The sequence below is a fragment of the Ylistrum balloti genome, unplaced genomic scaffold (genome assembly GCF_031769215.1).
Source record: "Ylistrum balloti isolate Yb309-2 unplaced genomic scaffold, AGI_CSIRO_Ybal_v1 Utg371318, whole genome shotgun sequence".
NCBI classification, from domain to species: Eukaryota; Metazoa; Mollusca; class Bivalvia; order Pectinida; family Pectinidae; genus Ylistrum; species Ylistrum balloti.
The window spans coordinates 1,009,416-1,025,271 of NW_026782703.1; the positions used below are offsets into that span (position 1 = coordinate 1,009,416).

At 34.2% G+C, this 15,856-nt stretch overlaps 1 protein-coding gene across 3 annotated transcripts; it reads left to right on the forward strand.

The window, feature by feature from the left end:
• The first annotated feature begins 1,878 nt into the window (after positions 1–1,878).
• Positions 1,879–15,856, forward strand: LOC132561977 (dnaJ homolog subfamily C member 3-like). 3 transcript variants are annotated; one of them, XM_060226697.1, is made up of 11 exons: positions 1,879–1,963; positions 2,728–2,841; positions 3,333–3,457; positions 4,531–4,605; positions 5,391–5,534; positions 6,337–6,518; positions 6,898–7,123; positions 9,790–9,913; positions 10,412–10,544; positions 11,035–11,180; positions 12,217–15,856. In XM_060226697.1, exons 1-11 carry the CDS (start codon positions 1,879–1,881, stop codon positions 12,264–12,266), a joined length of 1,404 nt encoding a protein of 467 aa, XP_060082680.1. In that variant the 3' UTR covers positions 12,267–15,856. The 3 variants fall into 3 exon arrangements, with proteins under 3 accessions (XP_060082680.1, XP_060082681.1, XP_060082682.1); XM_060226698.1 differs by lacking the exons at positions 1,879–1,963; positions 2,728–2,841 and adding an exon at positions 2,844–2,868; XM_060226699.1 differs by lacking the exons at positions 1,879–1,963; positions 2,728–2,841 and adding an exon at positions 2,944–3,002.

Below are 15,856 nucleotides of genomic sequence, written 5' to 3' on the forward strand. Positions count from 1 at the left end.
ACATTAGTACAATTGTTGGCATACTTACAGACATATTCTTAGATTTTTGGAATAGCGGCTATCAAACCAACTTACTCTCATCTTTCTTGAGAACAACCCTTCATTATCGAGTCAACTGAAACATGTAAATACCTTAAGTTGGAGATGCAGGAATGCTGCTTTTCAGAAATGGAAAGAAAAATTTAAATGCGTGAACTTGAAAGAACCTCACCAAAGGATGACGAACAGGTATGTTCTTGAAGACTCAGTCTGATTTAAATGCAGACCGTCATTATACACAGTTATGTTAAAAGTAGTGCACCATGTTGGTAAGTATTTTGATTAGATTAAGTTTTATCATATTTGTCCGCCATGGTTATAACAAGGATTTAGAAAGTCCATGGTTATAAATATCAGCATTCAGTTATTCATAAGATATAAAAATATAACTGTTGACTTCCGCGACCACGAAAATCAATCATGGTCTTTCATTTGAGTCAAGTAAATTAGCCTTTATCCTAGTATGCTACTGACCAAATATCAGGTCTTGTTAAGAAACACGAGCCGTTACATTAGGCTTTACATACAATATGTAGAAAAAAAACCGCATGATTTTCAGCACTGAAAAGTAAAAAGATGACACCGACAGGAGAGACAGACACCGAATAAGGCGAGGCTAGACCGACATGCATAAACATAAAATTATGATTATTTTAGCTAAAGGCAAAGAAAATATCTCTGAACGATGATGATTTTGGGAATGTGGTCAAGTGCAATATTTAATTCTAAGTCTAGACACGTTGCTAGAGGCTTTATCTATACCCTGTACATTACATAAATAAACGTAGTTTTTTGGCAGAATCAATAATAATAACAATATAATCGATGAAGTTGATAATCATGTTATTTTACGTATAAAGCCGTCTTTCTATAGAACAAGATGTCTACACAAGACATTTAATATTCATACATTACTTCATGTCATCCATGGTCATTATAAAGATCAGAACTATGTCACTAGTAATAAAGGGGAAAGGACGAAAGAAAAAAACGTATACGGACGGAAAAAAATTGATACAAATCATGGAATAATGTATACTATTTATATAAAATTATACCTTTCATGCGTTTTGAAAACAAAATACTGCATGTTCCTTGTTACAATCATGTCATAATGTGTCATCAGACAAGTTCCCAGTCTCGGACAGGGCGGTCACGCATATCACGGTGTCACTATTTTTCATAACATTTCATCTACCATCCATTTCTCTCCCTCCTATTTCTAATCTTTGCCCCCTTCCTCAACCTCTCCTCAAATTCATTCAGCATATCTTTATACCATCAAGTTCTTATTTAGGATTAAGTTATTAGATTTTTTTCTTTCTTTCGTGTTTGTCTTTTGCGTCTTTCTATCCTTCCTATGGTTGTAAATGTATGAGTGGGTGTATCAGAGTGTGCATGTGCGTGTTTTAATGATGATAATGATAACTATATATGGTGATGGCATTTAATAATGATGACGACGAGGAAGAGGGGGAGGATGTTAATGATGTTGTTGATGGCTGTAATATGATGATGCTGTAATGTCTTTATGATGATGACGATAATTTATGAAATGATGATATATTGATATATCGGAGTATGTAAATCGTGGTTTATGAGAGTGTGTTTTGTCTAATAAATACATGTATGTTGATGTAAAGATATTGCAAAAAAAAAAAAAAATAATAATAAAATAAATATATATAAATAAAATTTACACCGAAAAGAGAAAGTGAAAGTAGAAATGTTGATGAGGATTTCCATGTGTATATATAGCGTAGAGCTGACGTGGAATTCTAAGCTGCGCTTGCAACCGGTGATTGCGTCAGTGAAGATCGGATGTTATCATATTTCACGATGGCATCGAAGGCTCGATCTGTGGGTAGTTATGTAACCATTTATGTATTACTGTGGATTGCACGTGATGATATTTACACAGCAGGTAGGTTTTCAGTTAAAACTTATGTACCGATAATGATGTGTAGCATGTATTGTGCACGTTTTGAAAGTCCTAACGTTAGGCCTATATTTATACATACAGTAGGGTACGTTAGAGATCATGCGACACATCTCGGATCTTTACATAGAAAACACAAACTTCCATTCAGCTGTTAAAAGTTGTGCTAATAGTTCCAGATATTCATCAGAGAAACACAAATTTGGAGTATGCTGCAAGTGTCTGGAACCCGTCAAAAGTAACAGATATAGAACTCATAGAAAATGTGCAGAGAATGGCTACAAAAGTACTCCCTAAACTTAAAAATCTGTCTTATCCGGAACGGTTGCAGAAGTTAAATCTGCTGACACTACAACACCACAGGACAAGAGGAGATAAACGTTTCCAAAATATTAACAGACAAATATGATAGTAGGGTAACAAGAAACTGTTTCCAAATGGACAATATGAAAAGGACCAGAGGTCACGATAGAAAAAAGATGCAATGTCCTCTTGATGGAAGCAGAGACGTGATATATATATATGTCTCTGATGGAAGGAAGGTGAAAGAGATAAAACCGCACACAAGATTCTGAAGGATAGGGTATAAAGCACTGTGACTACGGCAAATGGCAGACACATGCTATCAAAACAACTTTTGATATGAATGCTTCTGTTTCTGACCAATTTCTTTTTCTATTCTAATTTTTGTCATTTAACTGAAGTTGTTAAATTTAAAAAGATGTATTAAAAAATCTATTTATCATAAGGTTGGTTTGGCTCTGGATCAACCACAAAAGAGAATGACTTCCTGGACAAAGGACATGCGTTAGAAGCTGCTGGACGGTTTGTGGATGCTCTAGAACAGTATAAACAAGCGCTTGGTAAACATACATCCAAACTTCAACATTGTTAGTTTGTGTTGTTTAATCTTTAAAACAAGACCATGAAATTGGTGTGGAAAAACAGTTTTGTGTATGATTTAGGCAAACTGAATCTTGTTATGGTTTCATCAGTCATTAGACCTGTTCTTGAAAACTAGAAGGTATTTAATTTGAATAATTGCTGATATTATTTGTTCATTGTTGTCTCTAATACCCATATAAAAATAACCTGAGTTATCGGGGTCAGTTTCTTTTTTATACTTCCACCCCTCCAAATCTACCTTTTATATTGTACATTCTATGGAAATATCATCAAAACAATAACAGTAATTTTATGATCAAGTTTTATTTCACAACATAAATATTTACAATAATTCCAATTATTAGGTTAGAGTAAGGAAAAAATACATGATTGCAAATCAACTATATTAAATGTCAGATCATATTCATCAGTATGGTAATGTAAGAAATACATATCTCTCCTGTTTCAGAGGAAAATCCATCCAATCACATGTCACAGTTCAGATGTGGAATGGTTTGCAAAGACTTGGGTTTTTCCAAAAAAGCATTGAAGTTTTTAGGCAAAGCATTTGAGTTACAACCAGATTTTACTGAAGTAAGCTTATTCAACAAAACGTTTTTATCTTAATTATTTATATATGTCTCTCTAATTAGTATTAGTGGTAATCTTAATTCATTATGTCTGTTTAATAATTGTTTGTCGTAATCTTAATTCATTATGTCTGTTTAATTATTGTTTGTCTTCATCTTAATTCATTATGTCTGTTTAATTATTGTTTGTCGTAATCTTAATTCATTATGTCTGTTTAATTATTGTTTGTCGTAATCTTAATTCATTATGTCTGTTTAATTATTGTTTGTCTTGATCTTAATTCATTATGTCTGTTTAATAATTGTTTGTCGTAATCTTAATTCATTATGTCTGTTTAATTATTGTTTGTCTTGATCTTAATTCATTATGTCTGTTTAATTATTGTTTGTCGTAATATTAATTCATTATGTCTGTTTAATAATTGTTTGTCGTAATCTTAATTCATTATGTCTGTTTAATTATTGTTTAATTATTGTTTGTCTTAATCTTAATTAATTATGTCTGTTTAATTATTGTTTGTCTTAATCTTAATTCATAATGTCAGTTTAATAGGTGTTAGTCTTGATCTATAATTATCATGTCTCACCTATATATAAATGTAAATCTGGATCTTAATTTTATCATGTATCAATCTAATTAGTGTTAGTCCTTGTCTTAATTCATTATATATAACTTATCAGTGTTAGTGTTGATCTTGATCCATTTTGTCTGTCTAATAAGGGTCAGTCCTGGTCTTAATGGATTATATCTAACTCATTAGTGTTAGTCTTGATCCATTTTGTCAATCTAATAGGTGTCAGTCCTGATGATGTCATCATTCCGTTGATTGTTATAGAATGTATCTATACAATTTAATGAATGTACACATTTAACGAAGAATGAATGAAACATGAAATACAAACATAAATAAATATGGAAGTATTCCAGTAATATGGATAATTTGTTTTCGTTTCTTTAATTTCAACCAAATATGGTCTGAAACATATTAATTGATATGTGAAATAACAATACATGATCTAACAGATATTAAATAATGAAAATTTGAGTACCTGTTCCATTTTCTGATTTGTTTACAGGCTATAGCGGAGAGGGGAAGTGTATATCTAAACCTTGGAGATTTGATTTCAGCAAAAGATGACTTCAACTTGGTTGTAAGTACTAGTTTCTACATCTCTGAATGGTACGTTGCAAACTCCGCATTGCTCATCTTTCTAATTCCACTTATAGTTTTTAGACCATCTGAACCAAAGAGTCAACTATGACCTATTCCTATCGTGCATCATCCGTCATCACGCACCATACACAGTTTGTTGTCTGTAATGTTCAGATATCAGGATTGTAGGAGACTGTATGACATGAAAGTATTTCAATAATATATCCTCACCCTTAAAGACATATAGAGATTTGTATATATTATCAGTATGTGATTTTCACTGTATGACACAGCTGGTATGTTTTCAAATGCATCGAAAGATAAAACATTTTTAATATTATTATCATATCATGAATGTGTTTGTTTATATTATTAGACATATTCTGAAATGTTGTAGAATTTGCCATTTTAGGTCATCTGACCGAAGGGTCTGATGACCAATTGTGATCGCCTATTGTCCGGCGTTGTCCGTCGTCCGTCGTAAACATTTTCAACTTCTTCTCAAGTTCTACATGTGTCATTGAGCTGAGACTTACCTGAAATGATCGTGATATGATCCTAAAAGTTTGTTAATTTCGGGTTGGTCCGAAATCCAACATGGCCGCCATGGCCGCCATCTTGAAAACACATTTTCGACTTCTTCTCAAGTTCAAAATTTGAAATCTTGTATTTTATCTCAGATGACCGTTAAGGCCCATGGACCACTTGTTTTTGTTTGTATGTGTATGCGTGTGAGGGAGGGGGTTTATGTTTGATTTATATTATGTTTTCATCCCATTGCAGCTGCGAAGGGAACCATCCAACAGAGAGGCATCTCTAAGAATCCAGCAAATTAAGAACCTAAAACAGGATATATCATTTGCTAAACTGCTGTTCATGCAGAAAGACTACTTAGGTTGTAGGGAGGCATTGGATAAAATCCTAGAGGTGAGTGTCATAAGTAGATGTTCTGATGATCAAAAATTTCCAACCAGTTACTTCACAAAAGGTCTAGTATGACATAACCATTTTTGTCGGAATGGGCGAGAGGATCCATACAGGAGAGAAATATTGATGAAGAACACAGGTTTTACTTTAGAACATTTGGTGGGTTCTGTATGTATTCTGATACATGTGTTAGCGATGGCAAAACTAGTTGAAAATTAAACAGTTTCAGAAATATCTACAAATAAACAATGTGATTAAATAAAATTATCTGAATATAGATGTGTAGCTATATATGTATGACAGTGCTGTTTTTAAGTGCAGAATTTAAAGTGTACTGCTATATTCAGTATTTTATAAGTTCATTTTTACTCATCTCTAACTAACACGTACATGTAAGTAAATGTATTTATATTATGAGTCAATATTGTATTTACTTACTATTTTATATTTAATATGTACATTTAATTGATGCAATATTTTGATTCTCAAGGGTGTAGCACTCTCCACTATATCGTATTTTTGATGGCTATGGTTTACATAACATAAAATCTGATTGGCCGAAAGACTGAAGCGTAGAACCATTACTTACTTTATCAAAGTTTATTGGGCGAACATGTTATTTCATCAGAAATGTGCAGAATTAGTAATGCAGTATTTTTTACTGGGTGTCTCATCTGTTTTCAAATGTGACTGTTTACTGATAAAATAGGTATTTAGCTCCCTTGGGAAAATATTGCATATCACTGTATTATCCATCCTCATGGTATGTCGTTGGTGGATACTGTATATGATTATTTCCTAGCTATGCCCGTGGGATGTGATATTGAGAGAGATACGAGCGGAGTGTTATCTATCTGAAAGCAAATATGGAAAAGCTATGGCAGATATCCGGGCAACTCTTCTACACCGTGGTCTTAAGGCACCAGCTTACCTCAAGCTCAGCATGATTGCATATGATATTGGGGATACAGAAAACTCACTTGTGTATGTATTTATGTACAGATCTTTTCATTGTTACATTTTGTTACCTATTTATTACTTCTTTACTATGAGTGCTAGCAATTTAAGAGTATAATGAGTATAGGAAGAAATAATATGATAAAATTTCCTTGATTTCTCCTGACACCACCCAGAGAACAGAGTGTTCAGTTTAAGACCTGCAATACTAAATGGTGAAAAAAAAAGAAATGATACAGATTGAGATAATCTGTTATCAATTCTATTTTAAGAGAGAAAAATGTAAAATAGGTGATGATGAAATACAGATAATAATTTATATATCTGAATACTACTTCTAGTGGTTATTTTGCCTGAAAATATTGGCACTTTAAGTTAAAATTAGTATCAGAAATTTTATTTGTAGACATATCCGAGAATGCCTGAAGCTAGATCCTGATCACACTGAGTGTGATGCCCTCTACAAGAAAGTGAAGACCATGGTTAAATTGATGGGGGCTGGTGATAAATACAAAAATGAAATGCAGAATTTACAATGTATAAAAAGAGCACAAAAGATGCTTCAGACAGAATCCACTGTACAGTATTACATCATGAAGGCCAACTCTTTCCTGTGTCACTGTCATCTTCCAGTAAGTCCTAATTCTACTTCCTGTGTCACTGTCATCTTCCGGTGAGTCATATTTCTACTTCCTGTGTCACTGTCATCTTCTGGTGAGTCCTATTTCTACTTCCTGTGTCACTGTCATCTTCTGTTGAATCCTATTTCTACTTCCTATGTCACTGTCATCTTCCAGTAAGTCTTAATTCTACTTCCTGTGTCACTGTCATCTTCCGGTGAGTCCTATTTCTACTTCCTGTGTCACTGTCATCTTCTGGTGAGTCCTATTTCTACTTCCTGTGTCACTGTCATCTTCTGTTGAATCCTATTTCTACTTCCTATGTCACTGTCATCTTCTGTTGAGTTCTATTTCTACTTCCTGTGTCACTGTCATCTTCTGGTGAAACCTATTTCTACTTCCTGTGTCACTGTCATCTTCCTGTGAGTCCTATTTCTACTTCCTGTGTCACTGTCATCTTCTGGTAAGTCCTATTTCTACTTCCTGTGTCACTGTCATCTTCTGAATAGTTTTATTTCTACTATCTGTGTCACTGTCATCTTCATTCTATTAAACTAGCATGTCTTTTTCCGATAAGTTCAAGTGTATTTACAGTCTCATTTCCTCCTTCTGTCCGCAGTAAAATATTTTTTTATGTCATTGCCACTGTTTCCTTCCTTTGTCACTTTCCTTTGTCACTGTGTCCTACCTTTGTCTCTGTGTCCTACCTTTGTTACTGTGTCTTACCTTTGTCACTGTGTCCTACCTTTGTCACTGTGTCCTACCTTTGTCACTGTGTCCTACCTTTGTCACTGTGTCCTACCTTTGTCACTGTTTCCTACCTTTGTCACTGTCACCTACCTTTGTCACCGTGTCCTACCTTTGTCACTGTGTCCTACCTTTGTCACTGTGTCCTACCTTTGCCACTGTTTCCTTCCTTTGTCACTTTCCTTTGTCACTGTGTCCTACCTTTGTCTCTGTGTCCTACCTTTGTTACTGTGTCTTACCTTTGCCACTGTGTCCTACCTTTGTCACTGTGTCCTCCCTTTGTCACTGTGTCCTACCTTTGTCACTGTGTCCTACCTTTGTCACTGTTTCCTACCTTTGTCACTGTCACCTACCTTTGTCACCGTGTCCTACCTTTGTCACTGTGTCCTACCTTTGTCACTGTGTCCTACCTTTGCCACTGTCTCCTACCTTTGTCACTGTCACCTACCTTTGTCACTGTGTCCTACCTTTGTCACTGTCACCTACCGTTGTCACTGTGTTCTACCTTTGTCATTGTTTCCTACCTTTGTCATTGTCACTTTCCTTTGTCACTGTGTCCTACCTTTGTCACTGTCACCTACCTTTGTCACTGTGTCCTACCTTTGTTACTGTGTCCTACCTTTGCCACTGTGTCCTACCTTTGTCACCATGTCCTACCTTTGTCACTGTGTCCTACCTTTATCACTGTGTCCTACCTTTGCCACTGTTTCCTACCTTTGTCACCGTTTCCTACCTTTGTCACCATGCCCTACCTTTGTCACTGTGTCCTACCTTTGTCACTGTCACTTTCCTTTGTCACTGTGTCCTACCTTTGTCACTGTCACCTACCTTTGTTACTGTGTCCTACCTTTACCACTGTTTCCTACCTTTGTCACTGTGTCCTACCATTGTCATTGTGTCCTACCTTTATCACTGTGTCCTACCTTTGCCACTGTTTCCTACCTTTGTCACCATGTCCTACCTTTGCCACTGTTTCCTACCTTTGTCACTGTCACCTACCTTTGTCACTGTGTCCTACCTTTGTCATTGTGTCCTACCTTTGTCACTGTCACTTTCCTTTGTCACTGTGTCCTACCTTTGTCACTGTCACCTACCTTTGTCACTGTGTCCTACCTTTGTCACTGTGTCCTACCTTTGCCACTGTCCTACCTTTGTCACTGTGTCCTACCTTTGTCACTGTGACCTACCTTTGTCACTGTGTCCTACCTTTGTCAATGTCACCTTCCTTTGTCACTGTCACCTACCTTTGTCACTTTGTCCTACCTTTGTCACTGTGTCCTACCACTGTGTCCTACCTTTGCCACTGTCACTTTCCTTTGTCACTGTCACTTTCCTTTGTCACTGTGTCCTACCTTTGCCACTGTGTCCTACCTTTGTCACTGTCACTTTCCTTTGTCAATGTGTCCTACCTTTGTCACTGTCACCTAACTTTGTCACTGTGTCCTACCTTTGTCACTGTCACCTACCTTTGTCACTGTGTCCTACCTTTGTCTGTGTCCTACCTTTGTCACTGTCACCTACCTTTGTCACTGTGTCCTACCTTTATCATTGTCACCTTCCTTTGTTACTGTGTCCTACCTTACAATAAATCTAATGCTTTGTCCCTTGTCATTTATATCTTCCCGTTACTCAGCTTGTGACTACCATCTGGTTGTATGATTTCCCTGTTTCACTGTTACTTAGATGTCCTTCCACATAAATCTTGGACCTGATCTGTAGTATTTTACATAACAAGTGACACAATATGGAATGTAAATTGATAAACTCAACATGGGATTCCGTGTCGACATAGAGTGCTTGATAAAAAAAAACTTATTGGTTAAAGATAATTGAACTTGAAACAAAAATTGCTAACAAAGTGTAAGACCACTCAGCTGACTGAGTCTGATATCGTAATGGTAGTGTGTCATTATTGATGTTGTTTTAACCAGACTGACCTGATGACTGCCTTCATGGCGTGTGATTCTGTCTTAGATGTAAACCCTGATAATCTTCAAGCCAGAATAGGTAGAGCAGACATATCTATGGATATTGTGAATGAAAAACTAAATCAAGGTAAGTAGTTCTATATTTCTCTGCCATAAAGTTAATCAGATTATTAGTTCAATATTTCTCTACCATTAACTCGTCAAGGTAATTAGTTACTTGATTAAGTTGATGGTAGAGAAAAACTTTCTGAAGAAATCAAATTTTATATGGAAAAAAAAAGAAAAAAATTATTGAGAAACTATCGAGACATTCTTTCTTTGTTTATTTATTGTAATATCTGAAATGGAAACTGTCTATAAACTAATGGTCATGCTGTAATAACACAACTTTAAAGTCTGAAGTATATCACCGAAAACATGCAGCTTAACTGACAAGTAAACAAAACCTTACTCAAAACTGATAAAACCAGGATATTGAACATTTTACACTGATGAAAACAGAATTGTAATAATTTTATCAAGAAGATTAGAAAGAAAACATGTAATTTCCTAACATTGTTTATATCATTGTCATCATTAGGATTTAATGTAAAATTATTCTAAATCTAGAAAATCTCTTTTTCAGCGGTTGATGATTATCTGTATGTCAAATCAAGAATGGGGGATAATAGTCATGTGGTAGATGGATTAAAGAAGGCCAAGGAATTGGTGAAAATATCTGAGAAGAGGGATTATTACAGAATCTTAGATTTAGATAGGTAAGTCTTATAACTCCTCCATGTTGAAACAAAATACTTGATTTTACGTTTAAGATACCCACAGATAAGCCTGTAATTCCATCAAAATGAAATGAACAAGGACTGCTTTCCACCAAGGCATATGATGATAATTTAGATTTCTCTGTTGTGAATTTACTATTTATTGATAGCAACAACCTAGTTTTTTCAGCATTTGATGTCTTTGTATCGCTGTTGGTTCAATATTTAAGGGTTTCTTGCTGGCAAATAAACTAACATTAAGAAAAGTGAGGATAAAGATAAGAGGAAAGTTTTGCTGTTGTCATAACGATCTCATAGGAATTATTTTATTTTCTTTTGCAATATGTATGTAGTTGGGTGTGTCTCATATCCTCTGATCTCTGTGTAAATCTTTCATTTGCTTGTATTTGAAAATTTCATGATTAGAATTCACATAAAACCATAATGTGATATAAAATTACTAATCCAGTTTTCAAAACAATTTCTTCAGATTTGCAAGCTACGAAGATGTGTTAAAAGCTTATAAAACGTTTGCAATGGTATGGCACCCAGATAGATATAAAGGTGACGATAAGGTGAAGGCACAGAAAATGTTTATCGATATAACTGCTGCTAAAGATGTTTTAACGGATCGAAGTGAGTAAAATTATTTAAATATTGTTATGCAATATGAGGTTTATGAAAGGTTTAAAAAATTTTCATTTTAGCAAGGCTCTGGCAATTTAAATTAAAAAAAATAAAGAAAAAGTTTATCATACAGTAGAAATACTTTGGTACATATTCATGAATTTGGCATTGTTTTAGATTGATACAAAAAGCGAGATTGGTGATGTTCTCACTCAATATCGCTTCTGGAAATCAATGTGCATACTGACACGATGAATATGTGATATCACAAAACAAACATTAGGAACCTTCAGCCATTTAAAGCCCTGCTAAAGCATATTACAGGTGTGTCACATCTAAAATGATGTAATTGATGTTTTTACACTGATGATAGGGTAGTTAAGTGATCCACTATATTTGTCATACTTCAGTTGCCAAATGGTAGTGACAATAATTATTCAGGAATTGTTTTTATGTCATCACAGTATTTTTGAGTTATAAAGTATTAAAGTGTCTGTCACATATTTTTTCACTTTTAAATGCCAATGATTTTTGCCATGGTCAGTAGATATATTATTTCTAAATGTATAAATGGTATTTCAGATTTATTATGTGGTTAAATTGCTACACATAGAGAAATACCACATACATTAATGTATGTTGATCTAATGTATATCTATTTCCTTTCCACTGGAGAATTAAGGTTGAATCATGAACTGTTTCGTTTACACAGAAGTATAAAGTAATCAATGTTAAAATTTAGGGCATGATATGAGGTCAATTCTGCCTTTCAGGTATTGCTATCTTTTGGATATTATTTGTCATTAAAAGGAAAGATGGTCAATTCAACAAGGGAAGTAACTCTTTGTAAGATGATCTTGATATGCTGTATATAAAAGACAACACTTCTAACCTGAAATAGGTATTGAAGTAGAACTATACTTTGTGATAACAACAGTGTTTCCTGATATATCCTATAATGTCAGGTTCACTTCACGGTTCTATATCTGAGTTTATCTATCCTGATTTCTGTGTAATCATATTTCTGCCTATCCTTGTTTTCCAGATAAACGGGCAGTATTCGACAGAGGAGAGGATCCGTTAGCTCATTGGTAGAATTACAAAACATATCAGTAAAGCTGTGATGTTGATGATCTTGGTAGATTTTTAAAAAAGTGATATTTCCTTGTCACGAAAGGTTGTCTGATTGCTTGTTTGCTAGTTTTTGTCACATGATAATTTGATGTTTACGTGTAGTACCTGGTGGCTACTTCACTGAACAACATACAGGAGACCTCTCCAATGTCATCCAGAGCAATTATGGCAAAGAGTTTTGCCCAAAGACACAACCATGAAGTACAGACCGTTTCATTACTCAGCTTACTGTAAAACACAAACTGTCATGGGTAGGGAGCAATGAACCACACCCCCTGGATCTTAATCTGATCTTCTAATAGTGAAGGAAAAGGGGGTCGGTGTGACACAACCTTTGTTTGTCCTTTATAGATATTCCAACCTCTTGTTTCTGCAAAAAACATTCAAATTGTTATCAACAGAGTGACAGGTAACCATTACAGGGAAGTGGGATTTATTGTTAGAGTTCATACAGTGTATTATACGGTCAAAATATACTTTTTTTTTCATTGTTCAGAATAGCACAATTAAGTATGTCATTATCAAAAAAAAAAAATTCAAACAGATTTATCTTAGAGCGATGATTTATGACATAAAGTGGATGCATATCATAAATGTAAGTATTACATCAGAAATCCTAGAGTTTAAATCAACTCGGTATCAAACCTTGAGAATTAATGCATAAGGTGATTCTAATCTTTAAACAAGACACTTGTCATTACTATTATATGTAATGCAGCACAGATATCTATGATATCAATGCTATTTCTTTGTTATTTTATTTGCATTACTGTTAAATGAGGAGATTGTCTCTTTTTATCATATATATTTGTAATGATGTGCATTTTCATTTTATTTATTTATTTATTCATTTTTGACATTTTTTTTTGTACATTAGATAACCACATAGTACATTGGAGTATAAATATACATGCATTTGCATTTCTTACTTGTAAGGTACAAGTTCTACCTGAATTTATTGATGTATCTGCATATCAGTACATATCAATGAACATGCATGATCAAAGTTATCGTAAATGTATAGTGGATCTGTCCTAGTTATACTCTTAAGTTTCGATCAAAAGTGTACATTTCTTTATCCAAAATAGTTATGTCATGGTCATATTTAAATTTCTAAACCCTTGATTAGTCATGCCGTCAACAGGCATTTGTTTTTTATCAATATGTTGAAAGGCTGTATGTACATTTCAATAATGTGGCCCCATACACGTACCATTTGGACAAATGTAGTAGAGCATGTATGTTGAACTTTGTTATTTCGAAGTCGGTGGGACCGCTGAAAAATTTCTAGTTATTTGATTTAAGCGAGAACAAATTTTTTTGAAAAGTTTGGCCGTGACATCTGAAATACTTTGAATGAAACAGGGTCTTCAACTTATACAAGTCCAAGATAAATAGGTTCAGCCGTACATTGTTTCGTTGAGTTTATTCACCTACAACAGCATAGTTAGTAATTGTAGTTTGTTTAATTGGATTTAAGTCTACATTTATGGAGGTATACTACTTGTATACATAAAGTCTCACATGTAACTGACTTTTCCTTTGGTGATGCCAGCATTTGTACAAGACTCAGCATTTTTCAATAATCACAGGTCTTATCATCACCAACCTTTATATATAGTGATACATAATCATTGACATCCCGGCACATGGTTTCATGAAGGATTATCGTCTATACTTGATGTTTATCATCAAAGTAATGTCAACGCTTTCTGTTCAGCTCATATTGAGCTGAGGAAGTGCTGTTATAACCACACTGGGTATGTATTTATATCAAGACATGGCTTTCCCAACCAGTATTTCAGAGTCTGATTTTTACCTACAGTTAACATGTTACTTACTGCTATATATAGTAACAACCTACTTTGTGTGTGAGAGTTGTGTATTTCTTTTATCCAGTAATCAGTATAGGTATAAATGCATTAAAGATCAAAGACAGATCAAAATTAGAAATATTTATAAAATGTTATTTTGTCAGTCACTGATTTATTCATTTCTAGTAAATGTCTAAAGTTTGTACATATTGTTGTATTCACATTATTAATTGAGAAGTACAGCAGTGTCTGACTTAATAATCATTGTGTATGTAACACACCATTGAATACTTACAACATTGTTAATTAGTTTAGTTTAGTTTATTACCAGTGCAGGATCTTTACGATCCTCTATACCGGTCTCAGTGATGCAATGATAATGATTATAATTATTGTCATTTGAGACGTCAGATCCAGGAACTACAAAATTTCTTACTTATAATTATATACCAGTTCTTGATTTGCCCAGTGTTGATCTAATCTGTTTTTGAACGAGTTAACTGTTGGTGCCAATACAATATACTCCGGAAGATTGTTCCATATTTTGACCACACGCAAAGCAAAAGAATGTTTCCTGATGTCAAGTTTACAGTGCTGCATGTAAAGTTTTTTGGAGTGACCCCTTGCCCGCTGAATTTAAACTTTGTCAATCCACAATTTAAGGAAACCAGCAGCGTTACTATCACAAAAACTGTTCGCAACTTTGAAGACATATCCCCACGAATCCCCCTGAATGCCAATGTTGGTAATTTTAGGCATTTCAGTCAGTTCCATAAATCCTGATAATTGTTTTGTTGCTCTCCATGGCACTGCCTCAATCATATCTATATGTTTGACTCTATATGGATGCCATACAGTAATAGAATGTTCCAGATGAACCCTAACTATTGTTTTGAATCTCCCAGTTTAAGAATATGGGAATAACGTTCCTTAGATATGCCTTGTAAAAAGGTTCGTAACTGATCGTTATTCTCACTTGATCCGCTGTTCGATCTATACACAAGACATACTAACATCTCATCTGTACTATTTAAAGTTATGGTTACGCTGAGATATTCCTCAAAGAAAGAGTTAAAAGCCACCTCCTTACAAGTTAGATAGTTACTAATATGTAACATAAGGCCCCTTTCGGTAGGAGAATCCAAATTTTTAGAAAACAGAACAATTGTTCCCGATATTACATTCAGATTCGAACAGCTTATTTGCGAAGTTAATGTATTCATTGAAGTGATAGTGTTACAATACCACTGTGTAAATGTATTCATTGAAGTGATAATGTTACAATACCACTGTGTAAGTGTATTCATTGAAGTGATAATGTTTGTTACAATACCACTGTGTAAATGTATTCATTGAAGTGATAATGTTACAATACCACTGTGTAAATGTATTCATTGAAGAGATAATGTTTGCTACAATACCACTGTGTAAATGTATTCATTGAAGAGATAATGTTTGTTACAATACCACTGTGTAAATGTATTTATTGAAGTGATAGTGTTACAATACCACTGTGTAAATGTATTCATTGAAGAGATAATGTTTGTTACAATACCACTGTGTAAATGTATTTATTGAAGTGATAGTGTTACAATACCACTGTGTAAATGTATTCATTGAAGAGATAATGTTTGTTACAACCACCACTGTGTAAATGTATTCATTGAAGAGATAATGTTTGCTACAGCCAACACTGTGTAAATGTATTTATTGAAGAGATAATGTTTGTTACAACCA